At 38.9% G+C, this 25401-nt stretch overlaps 1 protein-coding gene across 1 annotated transcript in view; it reads right to left on the bottom strand.

The window, feature by feature from the left end:
• ARHGEF28 (Rho guanine nucleotide exchange factor 28) overlaps nucleotides 1-25401 on the bottom strand; it is a 310421-nt gene that overhangs the window by 59345 nt on the left and 225675 nt on the right. Inside the window, 9 exon segments of the mRNA XM_060295886.2 lie at nucleotides 360-436; nucleotides 2000-2254; nucleotides 5392-5509; nucleotides 6719-6841; nucleotides 18442-18689; nucleotides 21627-21767; nucleotides 22998-23125; nucleotides 23202-23346; nucleotides 25224-25272. Coding sequence (XP_060151869.1) covers nucleotides 360-436; nucleotides 2000-2254; nucleotides 5392-5509; nucleotides 6719-6841; nucleotides 18442-18689; nucleotides 21627-21767; nucleotides 22998-23125; nucleotides 23202-23346; nucleotides 25224-25272 — 1284 coding nt within the window.

Genomic DNA, 25401 nt, shown 5'->3' with positions numbered 1-25401 from the left:
AGGGGGAGGGGGTTTCTGGAGGAAAGACCAAGATAGCCAGACAGCAGAGGGTCCCCTTGTGGGGTTTAGGGCAGTGCCTATCCACCAACCAGTATCAAAGTAGTTCAATATTTTCACAACTGGTTAAATCGCTGCATCAGCGGACTACCAGTCCTAGTTGTGATAAATCAATGCATATCATCATGCTTGGTAAACCTAATTGGATCCTTGCTACTGAACACTGTAATCGCTAATAATGAGACTATACCACAGCATGATCTTGCCAATGACCATTTAATTTCACGAGGAATTTCAGGCAGTTTTCAAGGAGATGTGGGATTAAACCAATGAAAACATTCATCACATGGCCATATACTTACAACAGCTGCAAAGATGTACTTCTGGTCTTTCTCTTGTAAAAAGAGCAGCACATCAGTTAGAAGCAGAGCTAGGATATCTTCAAAGGAAAAATATTACTAGTATTAATGAAGCAAACCACAATTCAAATGCCTTTATTAAAATTCTAATTTCATGTTTAAATAATTTAAATAAACATACTAAAAATAAATACTTTTAGTCTAACTATAAAACCTTTATTAAAATGCCTGTATTATGATAGCTAAAGATATATTTTATAGATAACTCAGTAAGTAAGCTGTGTTTACGTGCACGCTGCGTGTGTCACGGTTGGTACAGCTAAATCTCCAGCAAAATTTAATGTTGTAGCCTTCCAAATGGAAGAAAAATATTCAATAAAAAACAAGGTTCTAATAGAATGGAGCAAGCCCTTACCTTTACGGCAAAAAAGTGCTTCATTAAAAATGTTTATGGGCAGCTCCTGCCTTGAATTACTATATATACTAATCTGCTATTTTGTTCCATCTGGATCTGAGGGAAGTGTGAGGTCCTACACCTCCTTTACATACTGTTCACAAGAACCCACCTTCACCACACCACTAACATTCTAACACAAAGTTACCCAGCTGTTCATTCCACAAAACAGATAAAGAGCAAATGACTTGGAGCGATAGGATCTACAGACTGCGGTTAATATTTTAGTTGTGGTTAATATTCTAAGTATGGTTCATGTTTAGTTGCAACACTGCAAGTTGCTGATCAATAGGTCCTTTGGTCATTTGTTGCAAGCACTACCAAAACCTGATAATCCTTCAGTGGGTAGCAACCTTGGAGTACCTGGAATTTAACCACCTCTTCCCCTCATTGCTTACCTAAGGAAGATACTAAGACATATCAGAAACAAGAAGGTTGGGCCAGTGGTGCTTAACCCTGACTGCAGACTCACCTGGGTGCTTTGAGCATCCCTATGCCTGGGCTTCACCCCCAGACCAATAAAATCAGAACCTCTGGGAGGAGACTTGAGCATCAGTAAAATTTTTAAACTCCAGAGGCCATTCTAGGGTTTTAAATCCAGTGGCCAGTGTTGACAAAGCCTCGGACAAGGTGCTAGCCACAGAATCATTTCTTAAGGATCAGAATAAACTATTTTAGACTCTAACCAGATGAACAGGCAGGTTAATGCCTGATAGCAAACAGCACACCAATGTCCACGTGTATATTTATGCATTACTATGTATATTTATGCATTATATCATTCAGTCCCAAAGATGATGCTTAGAGCTCATTTTTCCCCTCAATGGTCTGAGCTCCTGGCTGGCTTGGCACACAACAGATTCTGAGCGTGTAGGCACATTTTCCAGGATAATATTTCCATGCCAACAATTAGCAGAATTCTCAGGTCCTTTGATGCGAACTGGAAAACCCATGCAATACCTAGGAAGCCTTTTGCTTGAGGCAGCAAACTTCCCCCTAAGGTTTGTAGCATGGGCCACCTGTGCCTACGGAAGTTTTCATCTTGATCCTACAGGGATCTTTCCACTGACCTAGGGTTTGTGTGTGGGCCTGCATCGCTGAACCAGTTTTCTTTGGAAAATCTGTCCTCTGTTAACTGAATAATGTGCGTGAACAAGAGGGAGAAATTGGTCTGTTAGAGCCACGGTACCTTTGAAACGACCCGTAGCGGTTTTCCAATAAACAAGGCCATCGTATAACAGGGTCCTTTCTTTACTCATCAGTGCCTGTTTCCTAAACACGTGGCCATTTTTAAGCTTGGTATATGTTTTGTTTTCAATCTTATTTAGGATCTCAAGCCATTTTTGTTTCTTCTCATATTCGCTGACTTTTAAATCCACAGCTGCAATCATGTCTTTAATTAAGCAAAGAGCTTTGCATAAGTCCTTCTGTTCTTCAGTGTTCTCTGCATGGGAAAAAGAAAGAACAGACACCATGAAATAAGCCAGAGCACTAATAAGGAAGACATTTTTTCTTTAGTTTTAAGTAAAGTTAAATACATCATCCAAATAGCAAAAATCCCAGAGCAAAAATATTGGATTAACTTCAAATATTCTATCATCACTCAGCACCCCTCCTCCCCAAAAGGATGGTTAAAATGTGTCCTTAAGAAGATTTACTTATCAGATGCTTCAGCAGAAACACTGTGACAATATGATGTCTGAATTCTAGAGACTGGTCTGACCTTCCTTCCTAGAGCAGTGAATGTGTCACATCCCAAGTTAGGCCTTCCTTCCACCTTCCCAGACACAGGTAATTAAGCAAACCCCACGCCTAGCTTCTTAGAACTTAACTGAGCTACAAGCCCAAGCTGGAGTCCTTTCCCAGAAGGGAGCTGCAGGGTGACTTGAATAGACCACGTACTCATTTGCTTTCCTAGATCCCTCTCTCCCTAAAAAAATAACATTTAAAATTATAACTTACAACTGCATTAACATAAAGATAAAGATATTAATAATATATATTAAAACATTTTTTCAACCTAAAAAAATGGGACCAAGGCACTGTGCAGAGTGGGCAACTCAGCCACACTCACACCAACAGAGTAGACGATCATCGAATCCAGCTGTTACTCTGAAATACTGGCCAAATCTCTTATCTCTAGATTATCTTAAGAAAAACTTCTGGAGAAGTTTCTGCAACAGCCTCCTGGAGCTCTAGATGAAACCAAATTTAGCTATTTTCTATATCTGATTTTTAAAAAAACTAATTGATGTTTACTGAGGTGAATGGAACTGAAAGGGAAAGTTTCAGGAGGTCAGAAAATGCTAGGAGAGGAGAAAGAAAAACAACAGAGAAAATAAAAGATTCTCTAAGAGCCTAGAGCAGCAGAAATAAACACACAGAAATAGCAGTGAAATGGAATAAGAACAAGTCCTCCAAAGGGTCTAAACTTTCCAGGCTCTAAATGCCTCCAATAGGTACACAAGGGCTTTGTGAGAAGACCAAGGAATAGATCGTGACACCAATCATTAACAAGGAAGATTTTCTCATTGCCCATGAAAAGAATATACTTCATTCACTTCACTACTTTACTATACCCGCCACCCACCTAAGGAGCACTCCCCACCATGAAAAAAAAAAAAAGATTCTTCTTTATAAAGAGCATATTTTAAATATAGGAAAGTTGCGTAGAGAAAATCAAAGTTGAATTACAAAGTGACTTAAAGTAAGGCCAAGAAAAGGCTCCGAGTCTTCTGACCTTCAGGAATAAATTACTGTCTTTTAACCGCTTGCAACTCAAAGTGCAGCAGCGTTGGCCCCACCCGGGGGTCTTGTTAGAAATGCTTACCTTGGGTTCTTCCCCAGACCTACTGAATCGGAGTCTGCATGTAAATGAGATCCCCAGGTGAGGGGTACTCCTAATGAAATTCTAAAAGCACTGCCATAAAGAGTCACATGAACCAATGTTCCCAGCAACTAGAGAGGTTGGAGAAGTCTGACCTAACTAAGGAGGCAGTGTTCGTTCAGCCACTATGACGTCTACGCCTGCAGAGCCATAAGTCCCACTTCTCATTTCCGACACACAGCAGGCAATCACTGTGATGCACCCTACCTGTAATCTGGCATGGGATGATTCTTGGAGGAGCACTAGCTGGTCTAACACAGTCTGACAGATGTTAGTCTTTGAGTATTGTATTAAACTTAAGAAAGAGAATATAACCATAAAATAAACTAAAAGTCTTAATTTTGTTTTCATTCTTTAACTGAGAACAAAATTATGAGGCTTTTCTCTTTCTACTGTGCTTATATTTTATGTTAAATTATAGGAAGCGGGCTTCCCTGGTGGCGCAGTGGTTGAGAGTCTGCCTGCTGATGCAGGGGACATGGGTTCGTGCCCCGGTCCAGGATGATCCCACATGCTGCAGAGCGGCTGGGCCCGTGAGCCATGGCCACTGAGCCTGCGCGTCCAGAGCCTGTGCTCTGCAACGGGAGAGGCCACAACAGTGAGAGGCCCGTGTACCGCAAAAAAAAAAAAAAATTATAGGAAGCAATACAAATGGGACATAAGGAATGGATGCTACCATTCCTGCCTGAACTTAGGTCTTAATGTAACTAAAAAAAAAAATGGAAAGACCAAATCATGCATTTCTATTCACCGAGACCCCTTCCAAAAAAAGGATGTTAAAAGTTGACTTTTTAGAGTGGGAATTTAAGATCTCATTACCACTTTCATGATCTCCAAGTCAGTTGGTCATAATAAAGATAATAAAAACAGCTCCCAGTTATCAAGCACCTTGTTTATACCAGGCTGTGTACTGGGCACTTTCTGAGACAATCTCACTTAATCCTCACAACAATTCCACAAGATAAAGATTAGTATTCTCATTTGGTAGTGGAGAGAACTGAGGCTCATTTCATTACCTTGCCCAACTAATGAGCGGCAGAGCCAAGTATCTGCAACGGCCATGCAAGTTCACACAAGGCCAAACCAAAGCCCTTGTTAACAGAAGACACTACCATCCTAATAATTTACTCATGATCAATAAGCTAGCTTGAGGAACAGGCACTTTTATCTGTCCATTCATTGCACCGTTATATTTATTTATTGATAACCTATTCTGCACTAGCTATTGAATCTAGACCCCTCAAGGAGCTTATAGGCCAGCCATGTGCATTAACAGGTTCTTAAAGGACATCCAGATGCTAGTCTTGAACATGATGAATTGACAGGGTCAAAAATAGCTCCTTCATAAATCATTCTCAATCTAATAAATCACTGCTGGGAAGGTAATAGGAAGATGGAGAAGAAGAGGTATTAAGGTCTGGATATGGGGGAAATACAGATGGGAAGGGTAGGGTCAAAGTATGAGGAAGTCTACTTGCTTTGGGCTGCTTGGAGGAATTCAGACTATTGGCCAAGTCACATTACGAAAGATAACTTTTCAAAATGGATCCAAATCCTATGGCTTCACAGTTTTTCCATCATGAAAAATCTTTATGAATCAGGCACCCACAAGCATCTATAGCTGTTTACAACACCTCAGCTATGTTTAAAACTAAGGAAAGAGGCAAATGTTTATCTCAGAAGTCATCACTCACCCTTTGTGTACTGCAATATCCTTTCCACCAAGACAGGGTATTTTGTGATGCGCTGAGTGACCAGCAGGATGCATTCTGGAATTCCTCGGCGTCGAGCCAAAAGATTACTATTTCGGAGCTTAAAGAAAATATATATATATATGTATATATTTTTAAACTTTAATATACACAAACACTACCTGTATTTTCTTTTTAGGTAGGAATTTAATAATAAAAAGAACCTGCAACAGTATAATTCTATTCAGACATAACATGCTGCATCATTAATTAAAACTTGATACATTGCCATTAAATTGTATACTTTGAAATTAATTTCAATAATCCAACTCTCCAAGGTTAAGAAGTTTCAAGTTACACTGATGTACTTAGAGTTAATTCCAAAAATGAGCAGGTTTTAAGACTTATAAGTGCTAAGATTCATGAATAGCAGAAGTTTTGAAAAATACTCAGAAATCAAAGTCACACTTTGAACATGAGTTTGCAATTAACTGTTTGTTTTTCTAAGAGGTTTTCCTCTACATTTGTTATTATTCATCATAGCATTTAAGTTTCCTCTAATCCGGGCAACTTTTTTTCTAAATATCTCAAAGCCTTATTTTCAAGTTCTCAATACACATGTATGTTTAAAAAAAAAAAAAGGAGGAGAATCCAGTAACATGCTTAAAATGGTAGATAAAAAATTAGAATTTATGAAACTCTAAAGGACAAATTTCTTCAATAAGTAAGTAGGACACCAAAAAAATGGGATGGGAAGCATTCAATGTAAAGGCGATTTAAAAGACATAACCCCCCATGAATAATATATAAACCTTGGTCAGATCCTGATCCAATTTTATGAGCTAATGAGGGAAATTTGATTACTGGCCAGCTGTTTGAAGATATTAAAGAATTATTGTGTATTTAAGTGGAATAATACCACTGTAATTTTTAAAAGATATATTGTTCAGTGATACAAGTTATATATGAAATGATGTGCATCACAGACTTGCTTCAAATGAATCCAGTGGGGGTGGGGTAGGTTCTTTATTTTTACTGTGGTTCTTCTGATTTATAACTTGTCAAGGCATGAAAAGCTTTACAGGATGTTACAAAAGTGCTCAGATGTATGGAGAACATGGCTTCGCAAATATAAATACAAAAGTAAGTGATTTGGGAGAAATATTTTACTAACACAGAAAAAGAGGCTTTCTATCTTTGCCACAAACCTATCACTTCCTTCTTCCCTGAAAAACAGTACCTAGATGTGAAACTTGGTTAGATCACCTAAAAAACAAGTATGAACTTCATGCTGGCTTACCATTTTGTAACAGAGTTTTAAAATACTTGCCTTGATAAAATTCTGAAACTTTTTATTCTGCTGGAGTTCTTTAAAGAGGCTAACAGCCTCCTTGTGATGGCTACAGAATTCCCCATATATTTTCTTCATTTTATTTGCATTTTCTTCTGAAAACTGAGAAGAAAAACATTTCAATGATGGTTTATAAATTTAGTCAGTCCTAAACACTAAAAAGAACATGCAATTTTCATATATTTCAGTACATTCTTTGCAAATAAAGAATAAACATCCAGGAATTTCTGACCACAATCACTTCTCTTCCCCAGATACTTTTAAAATTAAAGTAAGAGGAAGTAGTCAAGAGGTAAGAGGAAGACATCAACCTAATGTGATTATATTATATTGAACTAACTCAATTATCAATAGCTCAATGAAAAACATTTGATATCTTCTATTTTGTGTGTTTATACAACTTTATAATTTCAACTTATAGTTTTAATACTTTTATAGATTGAAGGGTATGGGGCACATTTGGGGATCCTCAGGAAGGTTGACATTTACATTGGGTAACTGATCACGTCCACGAACTCAGTCTTCATTGGGAATTTAATTTTTGTCATCACAAATGGATCAACAGGCAGGTTATCATTAGCCAAGATGACAGAGAAAGATGAGTAATCAGAAGGCCAATTTATTAACTGATGGACAGAAGTAGAGATGTGGGCTGGATATTTCAATAACCTTGACCTGCAGAAAAATCTCTGTAGAAAAATCTACATGGGAACAACTTAGCAACATACGGTGGTATGGAGAGAATCAGCTGAATAATTTGAATGCCAACGTTTCAGACTCTGGTGACACTATGTATACATGTGGGTGTTGAAGATCACTGTAACAGAAACCAGAACACACCTACGCCTCCTTAGAAAGTACTTAAAATGTACATCCTTATCTCTGGTTTTTTCAACTGTGCTCACAGTTTTATCTATGCTTGAGGCCAATACATCTTACGAGATGATCCTTAAACCACCAACAATAATATGTAGGTATAAGTTTAACAAAACATACACAGGCCTTGTGTGCTGAAAACTACACAATGCTAATGAAAGAAATCAAATAAGATTTAAATAAATATACCATGTTCATAGATTGGAAGACTCAACATAGTAAAGATGTCAATTTTCCCCAAATTAATGTACAGGTTTAATGCAATTCTTATCAAATCTCAGCAAGTGTCTGTACATATAGACAAGATTATTCTAGAATTTATATCAAAAGATAAAGAAACTAGGATAAAAACAATTTTGGAAAAGAAGAATAAAGTGAAAGAACTCAGTCTAGACAATTTCAAGATTTATTCTGTAACTACTGTAATTATGACTATGGAAGGATACACATACATCAGTGGAACAAAATAGGAACCCAAAATGCCCAACAGTTTTTGACAGAAGGCAAATGCAATTTATTGGAGGAAGGATAGCCCTTTCAACAAATGATATTGGAGCAGCTGAACATCCACAGGTCAAAAAATAATAATAACAACCTTGACCAAAGTCTCATATTTTATACAAAAAGTAACTCCAAATGGATCACAGACCTAAATATAAAACATAAAACTATAAAACTTTTAGAAAAAAAAAAAAGGAGAAAATCTTTGGGATCTCAGGCTAGACAAAGAGGTCTTAGACTTGAAATCAAAAGCATGATCCTTAAAATATGAGGGAGTCCAGGAAAAACTTTGGCCTGTGTAAGAGGTAAGAGACCATTGTTTCAAGGTGTGTGAGGAGAGGGGATTCAGAGCACTGCCTAAATGAGCTTCAGAGACAGGCGCGAGCCACAGCTATCAGCGTGGACCCCAGAGACTGGCATGAAATGCTAAGGCTGCTGCTGCAGCCACCAAGAAGTCTGTGTGCAAGCACAGGTCACTATCCACACCTCCCCTCCTGGGAGCCTGTGCAGCCCGCCACTGCCAGGGTCCCGTGATCCAGGGACAACTTCCTTGGGAGAACACACGGTGCGCCTCAGGTTGTTGCAACATCACGCTGACCTCTGCTGCTGCAGGCTCGCCCCACATTCCGTACTCCTCCCTCCCCGCCGCCTGAGTGAGCCAGAGCCAGCTAATCAGCTGCTCCTTTAATTCCCTCCTGTCTGGGCAAAGAACAGATGCCAGAGGGCGACCTACACGCAGAGGAGGGGCCAAATCCGAAGCTGAACCAGGGAGCTGTGCGAACAAAGAAGAGAAAGGGAAATCTCTCCCAGCAGCCTCAGGAGCAGCGGATTAAATCTCCACAATCAACTGGATGTACCCTGCATCTGTGGAATACCTGAATAGACAAGGAATCATCCCAAATGGAGGAGATGGACTTTGGGAGCAACTGTAGACATGGGGTTTGCTGCATGGAACTGACTAGATTCTGATTTTTATGTTTATCTTAGTATAGTTTTTAGTGCTTGTTACCATTTGTGGACTTGTTTATTGGTTTGGTTGCTCTGTTCTTTTTTTTTTAATTACTTTAAAAAAATTTTTTATTTTAATAACTTTTTCTTTCTTTCCTTTTTTCCTCCCTTTTCTTCTGAACTGTGTAGCTGACAGGGTCTTTGTGCTCTGGCTGGATGTCAGGCCTGAGCATCTGAGGTGGGAGAGCCGAGTTCAGGACACTAGACCACCAGAGACCTCCCGGCCCCACGTAATATCAATCGGCGAGAGCTCTCTCAGAGATCTCTGTCTCAATGCTAAGACCCAGCTCCACTCAACGACCAGCAAGTTCCAGTGCTGGACACCCCATGCCAAACAACTAGCAAGACAGGAACACAACCCCACCCATTAGCAGAGAGGCTGCCTAAAATCATAATAAGTTCACAGACACCCCAAAACACACCACCAGATACGGTCCTGTCGACCAGAAAGACAAGATCCAGCCTCATCCACCAGAACACAGGCACCAGTCCCCTCTACCAGGAAGCCTACACAACCCACTGAACCAACCTTACCCACTGGGGGCAGACACCAAAAACAATGAGAACTACGAAACTGCAGCCTGCAAAAATGAGACCCCACAAAGAAAGTTAAGCAAAATGAGAAGACAGAGAAATACACAGCAGATGAAGGAGCAAAGTAAAAACTCACCAAACCAAACAAATGAAGAGGAAATAGGCAGTCTACCTGAAAAAGAATTCAGAGTAATGATAGAAAATGGAAATAGAATGGAGAAAATAAAAGAAATGCTTAACAAGGGCCTAGAAGAACTTAAGAGCAAACAAACGATGAACAATACAATAAATGAAATTAAAAATTCTCTAGAAGGAACCAATAGCAGAATAACTGAGGCAGAAGAACGGATAAGTGACCTGGAAGATAAAATAGTGGAAATAACTACCACAGAGCAGAATAAAGAAAAAAGAATGAAAAGAACTGAGGACAGTCTCAGAGACCTCTGGGACAACATCAAATGCACCAACATTTGAATGATAGGGGTCCCAAAAGAAGAAGAGAAAAAGAAAGGTACTGAGAAAATATTTCAAGAGATTATAGTTGAAAACTTCCCTAACATGGGAAAGGAAATAGTCAATCAAGTCCAGGAAGCACAGAGAGCCCCATACAGGATAAATCCAAGGATAAACACCTCGAGACACATATTAATCAAACTATCAAAAATTAAACACGAAGGGCTTCCCCGGTGGTGCAGTGGTTGAAAGTCCGCCTGCCAATGCAGGGAACACAGGTTCGTGCCCCGGTCCAGGAAGATCCCACATGCCGCGGAGCGGCTGGGCCCGTGAGCCATGGCCGCTGAGCCTGCGCATCCGGAGCCTGTGCTCCGCAACAGGAGAGGCCACAACAGTGAGAGGCCCGCGTACCACAAAAAAAATAAATTAATTAAAAAAATAATAATAAACACGAAGAAAAAATATTAAAAGCAGCAAGGGAAAAGCAACAAATAACATACAAGGGAATCCCTATAAGGTTAACAGCTGATCTTTCAGCAGAAACTCTGCAGGCCAGAAGGGAGTGGCAGGACATATTAAAAGTGATTAAAGGGAAAAACCTACAACCAAGATTACCCAGCAAGGATCTAATTCAGATTCGACGGAGAAATTAAAACCTTTACAGACAAGCAAAAGCTAACAGAAATCAGCACCACCAAACCAGCTTTACAACAAATGCTAAAGGAATTTCTCTAGGCAGGAAACACAAGGGAAGAAAAAGACCTACAATAACAAACCCAAAACAATTAAGAAAATGGTAATAGGAACATACATATCGATAACTACATTAAATGGAAATGGATTAAATGCCCCAACCAAAAAACATAGACTGACTGAATGTATACAAAAACAAGGCCCGTATATATGCTGTCTACAAGAGACCCACTTCAGACCTAGGGGCACATACAGACTGAAAGTGAGGGGATGGAAAAAGATATTCCATGCAAATGGAAATCAAAAGAAGGCTGGAGTAGCAATTCTCACATCAGAAAAAATACACTTTAAAATAAAGACTATTACAAGAGACAAAAAAGGACACTACATAATGATCAAGGGATCAATCCAAGAAGGAGATATAACAATTTTAAATACTTATGCACCCACCATAGGAGCACCTCAATACATAAGGCAAATGCTAAAAGCCAAAAAAGGGGAAATTGACAGTAACACAATCATAGTAGGGGACTTTAACACCCCACTTTCAACAATGGACAGATCATCCAAAATGAAAATAAATAAGGAAACATAAGCTTTAAATGACACATTAAACAAGATGGACATATTGATATTTAAGGACATTCCACGCAAAAACAACAGAATACACTTTCTTCTCAAGTGCTCATGGAACATTCTCCAGGATAGATCATGTCTTGGGTCACAAATCAAGCCTTGGTGTGTTTAAGAAAATTGAAATCTTTTCCGAACACAATGCTATGAGACTAGATATCAATTACAGGAAAAAAACTGTAAAAAATACAAACACATGGAGGCTAAACAATACACTACTACATAACCAAGATATCACTGAAGAAATCAAAGAGGAAATCAAAAACTACCTAGAAACAAATGAGAATGAAAACATGACAACCCAGAATCTATAGGATGGAGCAAAAGCAGTTCTAAGAGGGAAGTTTATAGCAATACAATCCTACTTCAAGAAACAAGAAACACCTCAAATAAACAACCTAACCTTACACCTAAAGCAATTAGAGAAAGAACAAAAAAAACCCCATCAAAATTGGCAGAAGGAAAGAAATCATAAAAATCAGATCAGAAATAAATGAAAAAGAAATGAAGGAAACAATAGCAAAGATCAATAAGAGTAAAAGCTGGTTCTTTGAGAGGATAAAAAAATTGATAAACCATTAGCCAGACTCATCAAGAAAAAAAGGGAAAAGACTTATATCAACAGAATTAGAAATGAAAAGGGAGAAGTAACAACAGACAGTGCAGAAATACAAAAGATCATGAGAGATTACTACAAGCAACTAAATGCCAATAAAATGGACAACTTGGAAGTAATGGACAAATTCTTAGAAAAGCACAACCTTCCAAGACTGAACCAGGAAGAAACAGAAGATATAAACAGTCCTATCACAAGCACTGAAATTGAAATTGTGATTAAAAATCTTCCAAACAAAAGCCCAGGACCAGGTGGCTTCCCAGGCGAATTCTATCAAACATTTAGAGAAGAGCTAACAACTATCCTTCTCAAATTCTTCCAAAATATAGCAGAGGGAGGAACACTCCCAAACTCATTCTATGAGGCCACCATCACCCTGATACCAAAACCAGACAAAGATGTCACAAAGAAAGAAAACTACAGGCCAATATCACTGATGAACATAGATGCAAAAATCCTCAACAAAATACTAGCAAACAGAATCCACCAGAACATTAAAAGGATCAAACACCATGATCAGCTGGGGATTATCCTGGAAATGCAAGGATTCTTCAATATACGCAAATCAATCAATGTGATACACCATATTAAGAACCTGAAGGATAAAAACCATAGGATAATCTCAGTAGATGAAGAAAAAGCTTTTGACAAAATTCAACACCCATTTAAGATAAAAACCCTCCAGAAAGTAGGCATACAGGGAACTTACGTCAACAGAATAAAGGTCATATATGACAAACCCACAGCCAACATCGTCCTCAATGGTGAAAAACTGAAACCACTTCCACAAAGATAAGGAACAAGACAAGGTTCCCCATTCTCACCACTATTATTCAACATAGTTTTGGAAGTTTTAGAAACAGCAATCAGAGAAGAAAAAGAAATAAAAGGAATCCAAGTTGTAAAAGAAGAAGTAAAACTGTCACTGTTTGCAGATGACATGATACTATACATAGGAAATCCTAACGATGCTACCAGAAAACTACTAGAGCTAATCAATAAATTTGGTAAAGTTGCAGGATACAAAATTAATGCACAGAAATCTCTTACATTCCTATACACTAATGATGAAAAATCTGAAAGAGAAATTAAAGAAACACTCCCAATTACCACTGCAACAAAAAGAATAAAATACGTAGGAATAAACCTACCTAGGGAGACAAAAGACCTGTATGCAGAAAACTATAAGACACTGATGAAAAAAATTAAAGATGATACAAATAGATGGAGAGATATACCATGTTCTTGGATTGGAAGAATCAATACTGTGAAAATGACGATACTACCCAAAGCAATCTACAGATTCAATGCAATTCCTATCAAACTACCAATGGCATTTTTCACAGAACTAGAACAAAAAATATCACAATTTGTATGGAAACACAAAGGACCCTGAATAGCCAAAACAATCTTGAGAAAGAAAAACGGAGCTGGAGGAATCAGGCTCTCTGACTTCAGACTATACTACAAAGCTACAGTAATCAAGACAGTATTGTACTGGCACAAAAACAGAAATAGAGATCAATGGAACAGGAGAGAAAGCCCAGAGATAAACCCACGCACATACGGTCACCTTATCTTTGATAAAGGAGGCAAGAATATACAATGGAGAAAAGACAGCCTCTTCAATAAGTGGTGCTGGGAAACTGGACAGCTACATGTAAAAGAATGAAATTAGAACACTCTCTAACACCATACACAAAAATAAATGCAAAATGGATTAAAGACCTAAATGTAAGGCCAAACACTATAAAACTCTTAGAGGAAAACAGAGGCAGAACACTCTATGACATAAATCACAGCAAGATCCTTTGTGACCCACCTCCTAGAGAAATGGAAATAAAAATAAAAATAAACAGGGCTTCCCTGGTGGCGCAGTGGTTGAGAGTCTGCCTGCCAATGCAGGGGACACGGGTTCGTGCCGTGGTCTGGGAAGATCCCACATGCCACGGAGCGGCTGGGCCCGTGAGCCATGGCCACTGAGCCTGCGTGTCCAGAGCCTGTGCTCCGCAACGGGAGAGGCCACAACAGTGAGAGGCCCACGTACAGCAAAAAAAGAAATAAATAAATAAAATAAAATAAACAAATGGGACCTAATGAAACTTAAAAGCTTTTGCACAGCAAAGGAAACCATAAACAAGATGAAAAGACAACCCTCAGAATTGGAGAAAATATTTGCAAATGAAGCAACTGACAAAGGATTAATCTCCAAAATATACAAGCAGCTCATGAAGCTCAATATCAGAAAAACAAACAACCCAATCCAACAATGGGCAAAGACCTAAACAGACATTTCTCCAAAGAAGATATACAGACTGCCAACAAACACATGAAAGAATGCTCAACATCACTAATCATTAGAGAAATGTAAATCAAAACTACAATGAGGTGTCACCTCACACCAGTCAGAATGGACATCATCAAAAAATCTACAAACAATAAATGCTGGAGAGGGTGTGGAGAAAAGGGAACCGTCTTGCACTGTTGGTGGGAATGTAAATTGATACAGCCACTATGGAGAAAATTATGGAGGTTCCCTAAAAAACTAAAAACAGAGCTACCCTACAACCCAGCAATCCCACTACTGGGCATATATCCTGAGAAAACCATAATTCAAAAAGAATCATGTACCACAATGTTCACTGCAGCACTATTTACAATAGCCAGGACATGGAAGCAACCTAAGTGTCCATTGACAGATGAGTCGATAAAGAAGATGTGACACATATATACAATGGAATATTATTCAGCCATAAAAAGAAACGAATTGAGTCATTTGGAGCGAGATGGATGGACCTAGATTCTGTCATACAAAGTGAAAATAAGTCCAAAAGAGAAAAAAAATACCGTATGCTGACACATATATATGGAATCTAAAAAAAAAAAAAAAAAAGTGGTTCTGAAGAACTTAGGGGCAGGACAGGAACAAAGACACAGATGTAGAGAATGGACTTGAGGACACTGGAAGGGGGAAGGGTAAGCTGGGACGAAGTGAGAGAGTGGCACTGACATATATACACTATCAAATGTAAACTAGATAGTGGGAAGCAGCTGCATAGCACAGGGAGATCAGCTGTGGGCTTTGTGACCACCTAGAGGGGTGGTATAGGGAGAGTGGGAGGGAGAGAGACACAAGAGGGAGGAGATATGGGGATATATGTATATGTATAGCTGATTCACTTTGTTATACAGCAGAAACTAACACACCATTGTAAAGCAACTATAGTTCAATAAAGATGTTAAAAAATAAAATAAAATAAAACGAAAGACACCTCATTAACGTAGCAAAAGACACTTTTTATCACTCAGCACTTAGGAAATTCAAAAGAGTTTTAAGAGCTCTGTGCCTATGGAATCAAAAAAAAAAAAAAAGATTCTGATGAACCGAGGGGCAGGACAGGAATAAAGATGCAGACATAAAGAATGGACTTGAGGACACGGGGAGGGGGAAGAGTAAGCTGGGACGAAGTGAGAGAGCAGCATTGACATATATACACTATGAAATGTAAACTAGATAGTGGGAAGCAGCTGCATAGCACAGGGAGATCAGCTCTGGGCTTTGTGACCACCTAGAGGGGTGGGATAGGGAGGGTGGGAGGGAGACACAAGAGGGCGGGGATATGGGAATATATGTATATGTATAGCTGATTCACTTTGTTATACAGCAGAAACTAACACAACATTGTAAAGCAATTATACTCCAATAAAAATGTTAATAAATAAATAAATAAATAAATTGTGGTACATTAATACTCTGGTATACAACTCAACAATAAAAAGAAATGAACTGCTGACATACACAGCCATCTAGATGATGCAGAGAATTGTACTGAGTGAAAAAAAGCCAATCCAAAAGGGACATACTGTGTATATAATCTATCTAACATGCATGTAATTTATATAACTGGTTTGAAATGACAAAATTATAGAAAGAACAGATTAGTGATTGCCAGCAGTTGGGGACAGGAGGGAAGTAGGTGTGGCTATAAAATGGCCAGATGAGGAATCCTCATTGTGATAGGAATGTTCTGGCGTTTTGCTGTATCCCTATCAGTATCCTGGTTGTGGTACTGTATTATAGCTCTGTAAGATATTACCATTGGGGAAAAAATAATTTTAAAATGCCAACCCCCTGACCCAATCCTATCAAACAACACACTAGGGGTTGGGAGCACAGAATACCTCGTTCGTAACAAGCTTTAGGAGATTCCTATGTACCTGAAATTGGAAAACCACTGCTATATATCAAGTATGTTCCACATGTTCACAACTTCTCACCAACACTGCAAGTTCCCACTGACTAAATTACCATCATATTCCAGCCCAGCCTCCTGAGATCTATGGAGTCCCCGAGGTTGGAGTGTGGGATTTCCCCAGACTCTCTCATACATCCTTCAACAGCTTGCTCTCCCTCTGCTCCTACAGAGTGCCACTCCACAGCCATTGTCTGAGGACTTTGCTAATATATTCTTCAGGAGATAACTTTATTTACATAGTATTGGAAGGAAGCCCTTTCCATACCCACTAAGTATGTCCACCAACAGGAACACAAAAGCAGACTTAATCCTTCTCTCTGAACACCGAAGATTTTCCTTTTCATCCAAAAGACCACCAGGCTCACCCTGTGTAATAGCCAATTTCCCAAAACTTGTCCTCAAATTCCATAAAATTAAATAAAAAATATATCTGGTAAAGATGTGAAATTTTTGTTAACTATGAAAGTGACACAAGAACGAAAAAATGTTTTCAATGATTAGAATTAAAAGTCATGATTGTTTGTATCAAGGAAAGAGAGATGATGCAAATACTTTCAAATGATAAAATAATCTCGCACTTCATTTTTGAATGCACTCACTCAGATTCAAGTTCACCAAGACACAATCAGACATTTTTATTCAAACTGTCTTCCCAAGTACTTTACGGTCTCTTAACCTGGCACTGTATATGTTTCAGGTGAATTATGAAGATGGAACAGGTCTAGGACTTTAAAGATAAGATGCAAAGCAGATAGTGCTTTGATTAGAAACTTATTACTAGTGTGGATTTTTACATTGTTAGACATGAGGAAGAAGATTTTGGGCAACTGTCAGGATTCTTTTTGTGTATTAAAAATATTCGTATTTAAGCATATTTAAATGTTTAACCTATAGACCAACAGCTAAACTCAACCGGTGTGTGTGACAGGGTGAAACTGATACAAAATTAATATTTTGGAGGGGACATTTTGGCATCTACTTAGAGAACACCAAACTAAAGTAATTAGCAATAGATCTCCATGCCTTTCCTCAAATGCTGTAAGTGACTGCAAAACATAGCATTGGAGTGAATTCCTGGTGTGTTTTTCCCAAGTGACCCCTTCATTCAATAAATACTTATAGTACCAAGCACTGTTCTAGGTGTTGAAATACAGTGGTAACCAAAGAGACGAGACTCCCTGCCTCACTGGGACTTACAGACTAGTGATGTTAGAAAGCCTTCCCAGAATGTCACTGTGGATATCACAAAGATATATTCTTAACTCAGATCCCAGCTATGCCACTTATGAGATGTGTGACCTTGAGAAAGTCATTACTTCTCCATGCCTCAGTTTTAGGGAAAATAAATATTTGCCTCACTGTGTTGTGATGGTTAATATAATGGAAGTACCTTGAAAGTCCCTGCCATGTTAAGGCTGCTGGATACATGTTATTTAACTTCTGTATTAGCATGTTTTAAATGCAGAGCCTCTTTCAGAGAGATCGGGGACCGATACAAATTGTCAAAAGTAAGGTGTTTTTTCTTTTTAACTAGGAGCGTGGCACAGCCCATTCTCACTGATGCTTCAAACATCCCAAGCACCTAAAAAGTGCCTCCTTTGAGGGAGATTTGCTTGTCTTATCCCCCAGGCATGAACGCCAGGGCTTTCATGATAATAGATCTGCCTCACTCTTCCTAAAATTAGCAGCACTTATCTTGGAGATATATCACGGGCCACTCAAGAAGGCATGTTACTAGAGAGCCCATCACATCAAGAAGTCTAAGTAGGGAATTCCTTGGTGGTCTAGTGATTAGGACTCCACGCTTTCACTGCCGAGGGCAAGGGTTCAATCCCTGCTAGGGGAACTAAGATCCTGCAAGCTGCACAGCACAGCAAAAAAAAAAAAAAAAAAAAAAAAAGTCTAAGTAAATTTTCTCCAGCCAAGTCCTGTGACACACAGAAGAGTTACTGGCTATTAAAAGCTCTCAGACATCGGTCATACACACCAACATCAAATAAAAGACAACCAGCTAAACCCACCTGTCAATAATCATAATGAAATCAATTCCAGTTCTCTGCAGGCTTTGAATACTCTAGACAGTCTGCATACCTTTAGGCTTTGAGGTTTTAAGACCTTTAAACCTTTCTCACCTGTTGTACTAGAATATCTCCGATTCGGTTGATGACGAAATTCCTGTCGTTGCCAATACAGGATTCTTGCCTTCGCTCCTTCATACTATAGAAGAAATGCCTGTGGATTTCAAGTAACTCATCTAAACAGGGGAAGATTTTATCCACAGTGCTGTGGTCAAGCTGCAGCTCCTCCTTCATCCCTTTCCTGAAGATCTCGGACATGATGAACAGGGTCTGGATGTGATGCATTTCTGTCTGCATTAGCTCTGAAACAGGTGAGCAGAAACAAGCTTTAAAAAAACAAGTGTCCTTTGATGTTAACTAGACTTACTGTGGTGATCATTTTGCAATATAGACAATTATCATTAAGTTGTACACCTGAAACTAATATAATTATGTCAATTATACCTCAATTTTTAAGAAGTATCCCTATTGACCTAAATTAGTAGCTAAACACTGTATGTTACACAAATAAAAAAAAAAGAGGGAATGTTTAGGAATAATAATATTCTTCTACTGTTGAAGTCAGCATTAATTAACCATTTAATGTAAGCTCAAAATATTAAACTATTCACTTTTTTCCAGACATTATATGAGGATATGTATAAGTCAAGTCCAAGATGTAAGAATCCAATGTATCAAACTTTCATAATATAACCAGCTAACATCTTTAGGTATCTTCAGTTGGGCACCAGGTTTTATTTTCCCCTGAATGCTCTATAAAATGTAACTTAGTTTACCTCTTTTCTTTCTTTTTTCTTCTTTCATTTTGTGTGTGTGTGTGTGTTTTGTATTGAGTAGGAGCACAATTAATTTGGTGAATTATGTTGAATTAAATATAATAAAGTTCCTCAATGTATACAACAGTAGGTCCTTTCTATTATTGGATCTGCCTCTGAAATTCCATTTTCCCCAGGAGAAAACAATGTGTCATGATGAAGGGACATCATCAAGAAAGTGAAAAGACAACCCATTCAATGGGAGAAAATATTTGCAAATCATGTATTTGATAAGGGACTTGAGTCCAGAATCTATAAAGAACTCTTATGATTCAACAACAACAAAAAAACCCACTTCAAAATAGGCCAAAGATTTGAATAGATGTTTCTCTAAAGAGATACACCAATAGCCAATGTGCACATGAAAAGATGCACAACATCATTAGCCATCAGAGAAATACAAACCCAAACCACAATGAGACACCACTTCACACACACTACAATAACCGTAAGTTAAAGGATGAACAATAAAGAAGCCTTGGTAAGATGTGGAGAAATTGAAACCCTCATACATTGCTGGTGTGAATGTAAAATCGTACAGCTGCTTTGGAAAACAGGCAGTTCTTCAAAAGGTTAAACATAAAGTATGATGTGACCCCCAAAGTGGGAACAACCCCAAATGACCATCAAGTCATGATTAGATGAACAAAGTGTGGTATATCTATACAATGAAATATTACTCAGCCACAAAAAGGAATAGAGTGCTGATTTCTATTACAGCATGGATGAACCTTGAAAACAATATGTTAAGTGAAAGAAGCCAGGCCCCAAACACTAAATATTGTAATGTTCATAGGGACATATTCACAGGGACAGAAAGTAGATTAGTGGTTGCCAGGTACTGGTGGGAGGGGACAAAGGGGAGTGACTGCTAATGGGCACAGGGTTTCTTTCTGGAGTGATGAAAATGCTCTGGAATTAAACAGTGGTTGATGGTTGCACAACTTTATAAACATACTAAAACTTTACAAATACACTACAATATAGATTATGCACTGTAAGGGGTGAATTTTATATCTCAATGTTTTGTGACTATATCTCAATATTAAAAATGCATCATGAGAGAAAACAATAATTCCCAATTTGTAGGAGCATCAGAAGTACAAGTTCTAGATTAATATTTCCAAACTCATGTACATGTTTTGAAAAAGAACACAAAACATCAGCCATGGAGGGTAAAGAAATCTACACGTAGCTTGTTTATTATTTTATCATAAACAAAACTCTAATTGGGAACTGACTAACTTTAAATTATTATTGTTAATTATTGTATCCTACCATATTTTTAATACCTACTCCATACTAAGCATCTACCATATCCGTTAATCCATTTAACTATTATGACCCCCAAAATAGGAATGATTTTCCTTATCTTTAAAAGAGAGACGTGAAGAAGAGAGGTGAAGGATTTTCCCTAGAACACAAGACTTTCTGACCCTGAGGCCATGCTGTGAACTACACGACGTGATAATTCATCCCACATGGGTGAGATTATTTTTAATAATATATGAAATCAAGAAATAAATGAAGAAAAATTACAGTATCATATAAATTAAGTGAGACATACTAAAGGGGACAGCATCACTCTTTCCAAGGTAGCTCCCACCTGCACAGCCCTAGATGTCAGCACACTACACGTCGGCTCCTCTGATCTACGTAACCACCACTTCACACAGGAGAAAAGCGGCCGTCGTCGCCACCGGCCTTCGCGGCCCATGCTTTGCACACACAAGATTAGCAAAAACTAAGAGTTAATCTCATATTTAAAGTAAGGTATCTTCTTGGAACCACTTTTTAGCATCTACTTCATACTTGAAAATTTTTTAAAGTTCTTTTTTTCCTAACTAGTCTATAATCTAACCTCCCTTAATTCAGACGGCCTTCACCCCAAATAGCATGAAATCGTAAAGCCTCCCACAGTTGAACTCCATACTCAGGACTGAGGCACACAGTCACACACGGCCCTAAGCCAGGTGCCGCCAGTCCCTCTGCATGTGTGAGTCGCAGTCTCTGGCTGTGTGCAGGCAAACTACAGGGCCCTGCATGCAGCAGCCCTGACTGCCCTACCTTAAAATATGTGAACAGTCACTGTGATTCGTACAGCAGGAGAGGTGAAAGAGTAGAGACCATGCCTAAGTAAACTAGAAAAGGGTAGAAGACATAAAATGTGCTTATACCAGGTACAGACAATGCCTCATTTAAGCCTCACAACATTTTAATCCAGAGTATCATTATCTCCATTTTACAAAAGGAAAAACTGAGGTCCATGTGAGTTAAATATTTTATCTGAGACCAAGTAACTAGGAAATGGTAGAACCGGGATTTGAACCTCGCCTTGAATCCAGGTATGTATGGTTTCAAATGCCATGCGCTTTCCTCTGCACCACACTGCTGGAGCCCAGAGAGAATGTTTGAAATGCTTACCAAAAATGACATCCTGTCTTTTGATGACATCCTTCTCCTGCCTACTACAAAATGAGGGGTCCACCACCAGACTCCAAGATTCTGCTTCAAACCCCTGGGCATCACTGCTGAGGTCACTCCACAGAGACGAATCCACGACATCTAATGTGCGTTGAAGAAAGAAAAGAAAAGCCAGAAGTGGGTGAACACACATAACACAAACAGACCTTCACAGGTGCCCATGTTTATGGCTTCATCACCCTAAAGAAACCTGCTATGAACATAGAAACAACTAAGCCAAAATACTGTGATATGCAATTGAAACATCTGAAACCAAACAAGCGAAATGGTTCAAATCAAGACTGCCCTCAGGAAAGCAAAGCAGAATCAGGTATTAAAATAGTGATTGTGCATATGCCAAAAATACATATATATACTGAAGATTCTTTTGTTTGTTTTCTTTTTGACTTGTTCTATTTTAGTTTTATTTTTTGGTAACCTGCAGAGTCCACGATGTGCATACAGAATCTTAAACCCACTGATTTCTTTTGCCCTGGGTTGCTTTGTGCTGTTTACTCAAAACTGAATCTTGTACTTGTCCACTTTATTTGCTCTTTACTTGGCTTGCTGTCCTTAATATAAACATGAAGCAGGGTATAAGGCCTCCAGTCACATGTGAGTACAGATTTTTCTGATAGAATTTGACAACACACATATACCCCTTTCAGGAAAACTAAATTCTATTTGTCCAAATGGCACTCCTTAGAGATATTCTAGCTCAGAGGAGTCAAGATGTGATGACAATGGATTTAAAATAAGCAGATTCCTGGGGAAGAGTCCACCCCCTTCTCTCAACACTACTCCCCCTTCATTTGGTTTTCCTTTGCCTATTAGTAACGCTAGGATACAACAAGCAATTCCCCAGATTGTCCTTTCCAAAAACATGTTTTTTAAAAATGCTTTCATTCCCCTAGAAGTAGGAGGCAACATATGGGGATAAATATCTCAGCGATCCAGGCAAGTCCAGTCTTAAGTAACTGAAATATGTATTTTTAATGTGTGATCCTATACCAATTCATCAATAGCTGTAAAACATTTTTAAAGAAGAACAAGCACATATTTCTTTCTCTTCATGACGTTTATGACATATTCTTTGGGGAATATGTCCCTTTAAAAAGATGCATCATGTTTCCTTGGTCACTATCTGGGAGTCTCCTCTGTGGCTCAATTTGCATTCTTTTTAATCAGAAGAACCTGTAGCTAAGTGACACCATGAAACAGAATTCTTCTAAAAATAAAAGAAAACGTTTCCATCTTACATCCTTCAGAAAACATTCCTTTCGGCAAATGCTCACAGAAACCCAAGTAAATGCAAAGGCGTCTTCTCCTCACCTTCCATTAAGAAGGAGTCCGTGGAGGGAGGTGAACCCATGGGCTGGAACAGCTCATCAGACTGAGACCTGCTTTTCCAGGTGCTCCCGTCACTTTCGGACTCCAAGGATGCCCCTGACCTCCTGAAGCTGGAAGGACAGGGAGAAAAGTCAGCCCCAGCAGCAGCTCTGAGACGTCAAGGTGTAAGACCAAACTGAGCCTTACCTTTCCAAGGTGATGCCTGGAACGCTTCTGGACAATGGATGGACTTGCCCTGCTGCTTCCTTCCTCCCCGTCGGCAACCCAACAGGCATGGAGGAGGAAGGGTGCAAGGAGAGCCCAGGCGGTGGGACGTCTCTAAATGAAGAATCTGGAAATCAGAATGGATGCTTCATGAGGTTTCCATAGCGGGCAGTAATCCCAACGAGTAAAGATGGTCTCTTAAAAGCCAGAAAGCTGAACACTCCAATGGCCACTTCTAATGTGTCACAAGCCCAGACTTGAAACTAGTCTCCCTGCCACATCCCAACACCTGCTTCAAATGTCCCTTCCAGTTCACACCCTCCTGGTACCCAGGCTGCAGGCCTGCTTCAGCATATCCACTTGGAGACTGTGGGTGGCTGGAATTACACAAACAGACAAGAAAATGGAATGGGGAAACACTGGGACTGCTTGCCCATAAACCACTGCGTGTTCTCCCTAGAGCCAGCTTTAATTAGATACAAGGTGTTATTAGCACTATTACTAGAACGTACACTGTGTGTATAAACAAGCACACACACACACACAGAGCACGTAAACAGATTGGAACAATGCTGGGGCGTCTGTTCTTTATGGTATGAGAATGTCAGGCAGATGAAACCTTCAAGCCAAGCTGGGCTGTTCTCTCTCACATGTGGAAAATGAAATGATGCCTCAGTACCTTTCTGGTCAGTTTGAAATGTTATGGGCATCCACGCATTTACATTTGATGTGTATTAAAAAGTGACTCTCTGAAAATATTTCAATCCTATGATATTATGTGCTTGGCACACACCTTTCTTAAGTAAAGGGGAAAAATACTTATATGGGAGCCTAAGATATTACAAAGGATTCTAAACATGTATGATTTAATGTTATTCCTAAGTTAAGAGGAGGAACAGATGGTATTCTATCAATTCTAAGATGCTTTTAAATTATTTTCATGCTTAACCTTATGAAATTGAGAAGTACGTTCCAACTGAGGTCGAAAGGACTTCTGGTGAAGAAGCAGGGGAGTAAACAATGTCACACTTGTTACTGCCTGCACTAGTTTACCCTTGTGTAACATCACACACAGTCACACGTCACCATTAATTTGCATATTTCATTGACCCCCCCCCCCCATTCAAGTGGCTTTTAAAACACTGGGCACACTATGGCAGCATTGAAGTGAAAAGTGACCACAAACTTAAAATGCCTGCCACAAGGCAAGCTATGTGATATTTGAGGCCAAAGAAATTGCAAAATTGCTCACATCAAATCAAAGGATTTTCACTCAGTGGTGTGACTTATCCTCCCGAGCAATGTAAAGACTGTCATGGACTGCCAATTATCTAAGAGACATTGTTTACATTTCAACAATGTATTAATTCAAGAAAAAGAGAACCACTGAGTTTAAGCGTATGCAAACAAAACTCAGGTATGCCCTGAAATTTCAACTGCCATCCTAATGCAGCTGACGAGATCACAGCCTCAGGCAAGGCTACTAAAAAGTATCAGGTTGCTCTGATAAGGAGCAACAGAGACTGATAAGAATCTATAGATTCTCAGCTTGAAGACTTTTTCCTAACTTTGTGATTCTTAAGAAGCATATGGTATGTATTGGTCAAGATAAACATGTGCCACTGCTAGGAAAACATAAAATTATGTACATTTAATGTAGTGTTTCTCTTTTCCCCCAAGAGGCTGTTATCAATAGCGCAGTGCGTATTACACTAGTTCGCATCTTAAAATTGAGGCAACATCATAATACCTCCTCCATTCAGCCTTCCCTAATATAAAGATCATACAGTACGTGTAGCACAAAGGCTAGTAGTCTGCCAGAGTTTATGACATTCTTGACTTCTTTGTATAACTAAAAATTATGCCAATTACACCCAGCATATGCTATGAAAGAAGCAATAATTGGGCAAATGAGAGAACAAAAGGATGGGGTATTTTACATTGGAAAAAATGTGTGTATGTATGAAACTGAAAAAAGTTCTTGCCGTTTTCCACATCACTTACTTCCAAGGATGGTCTGCGGTTTGTTCTTATTATATTTCACTTGGAATTTCTGTAAAGAACATGAGAAACGCAAAAAGTAAGATCAAAGCACCACTGGACTACAAGAATGTCCACAGTTACACAGAACAGGCTTCTCATCTATACCATTTTCTTTGTTATTTTATTTCAAACAGAGGAA

The sequence above is a fragment of the Globicephala melas genome, chromosome 3 (assembly GCF_963455315.2).
Source record: "Globicephala melas chromosome 3, mGloMel1.2, whole genome shotgun sequence".
NCBI classification, from domain to species: Eukaryota; Metazoa; Chordata; class Mammalia; order Artiodactyla; family Delphinidae; genus Globicephala; species Globicephala melas.
The sequence above is the reverse complement of the archived record's forward strand: the minus strand, read 5'-3'. Positions and strand labels throughout refer to the sequence as shown.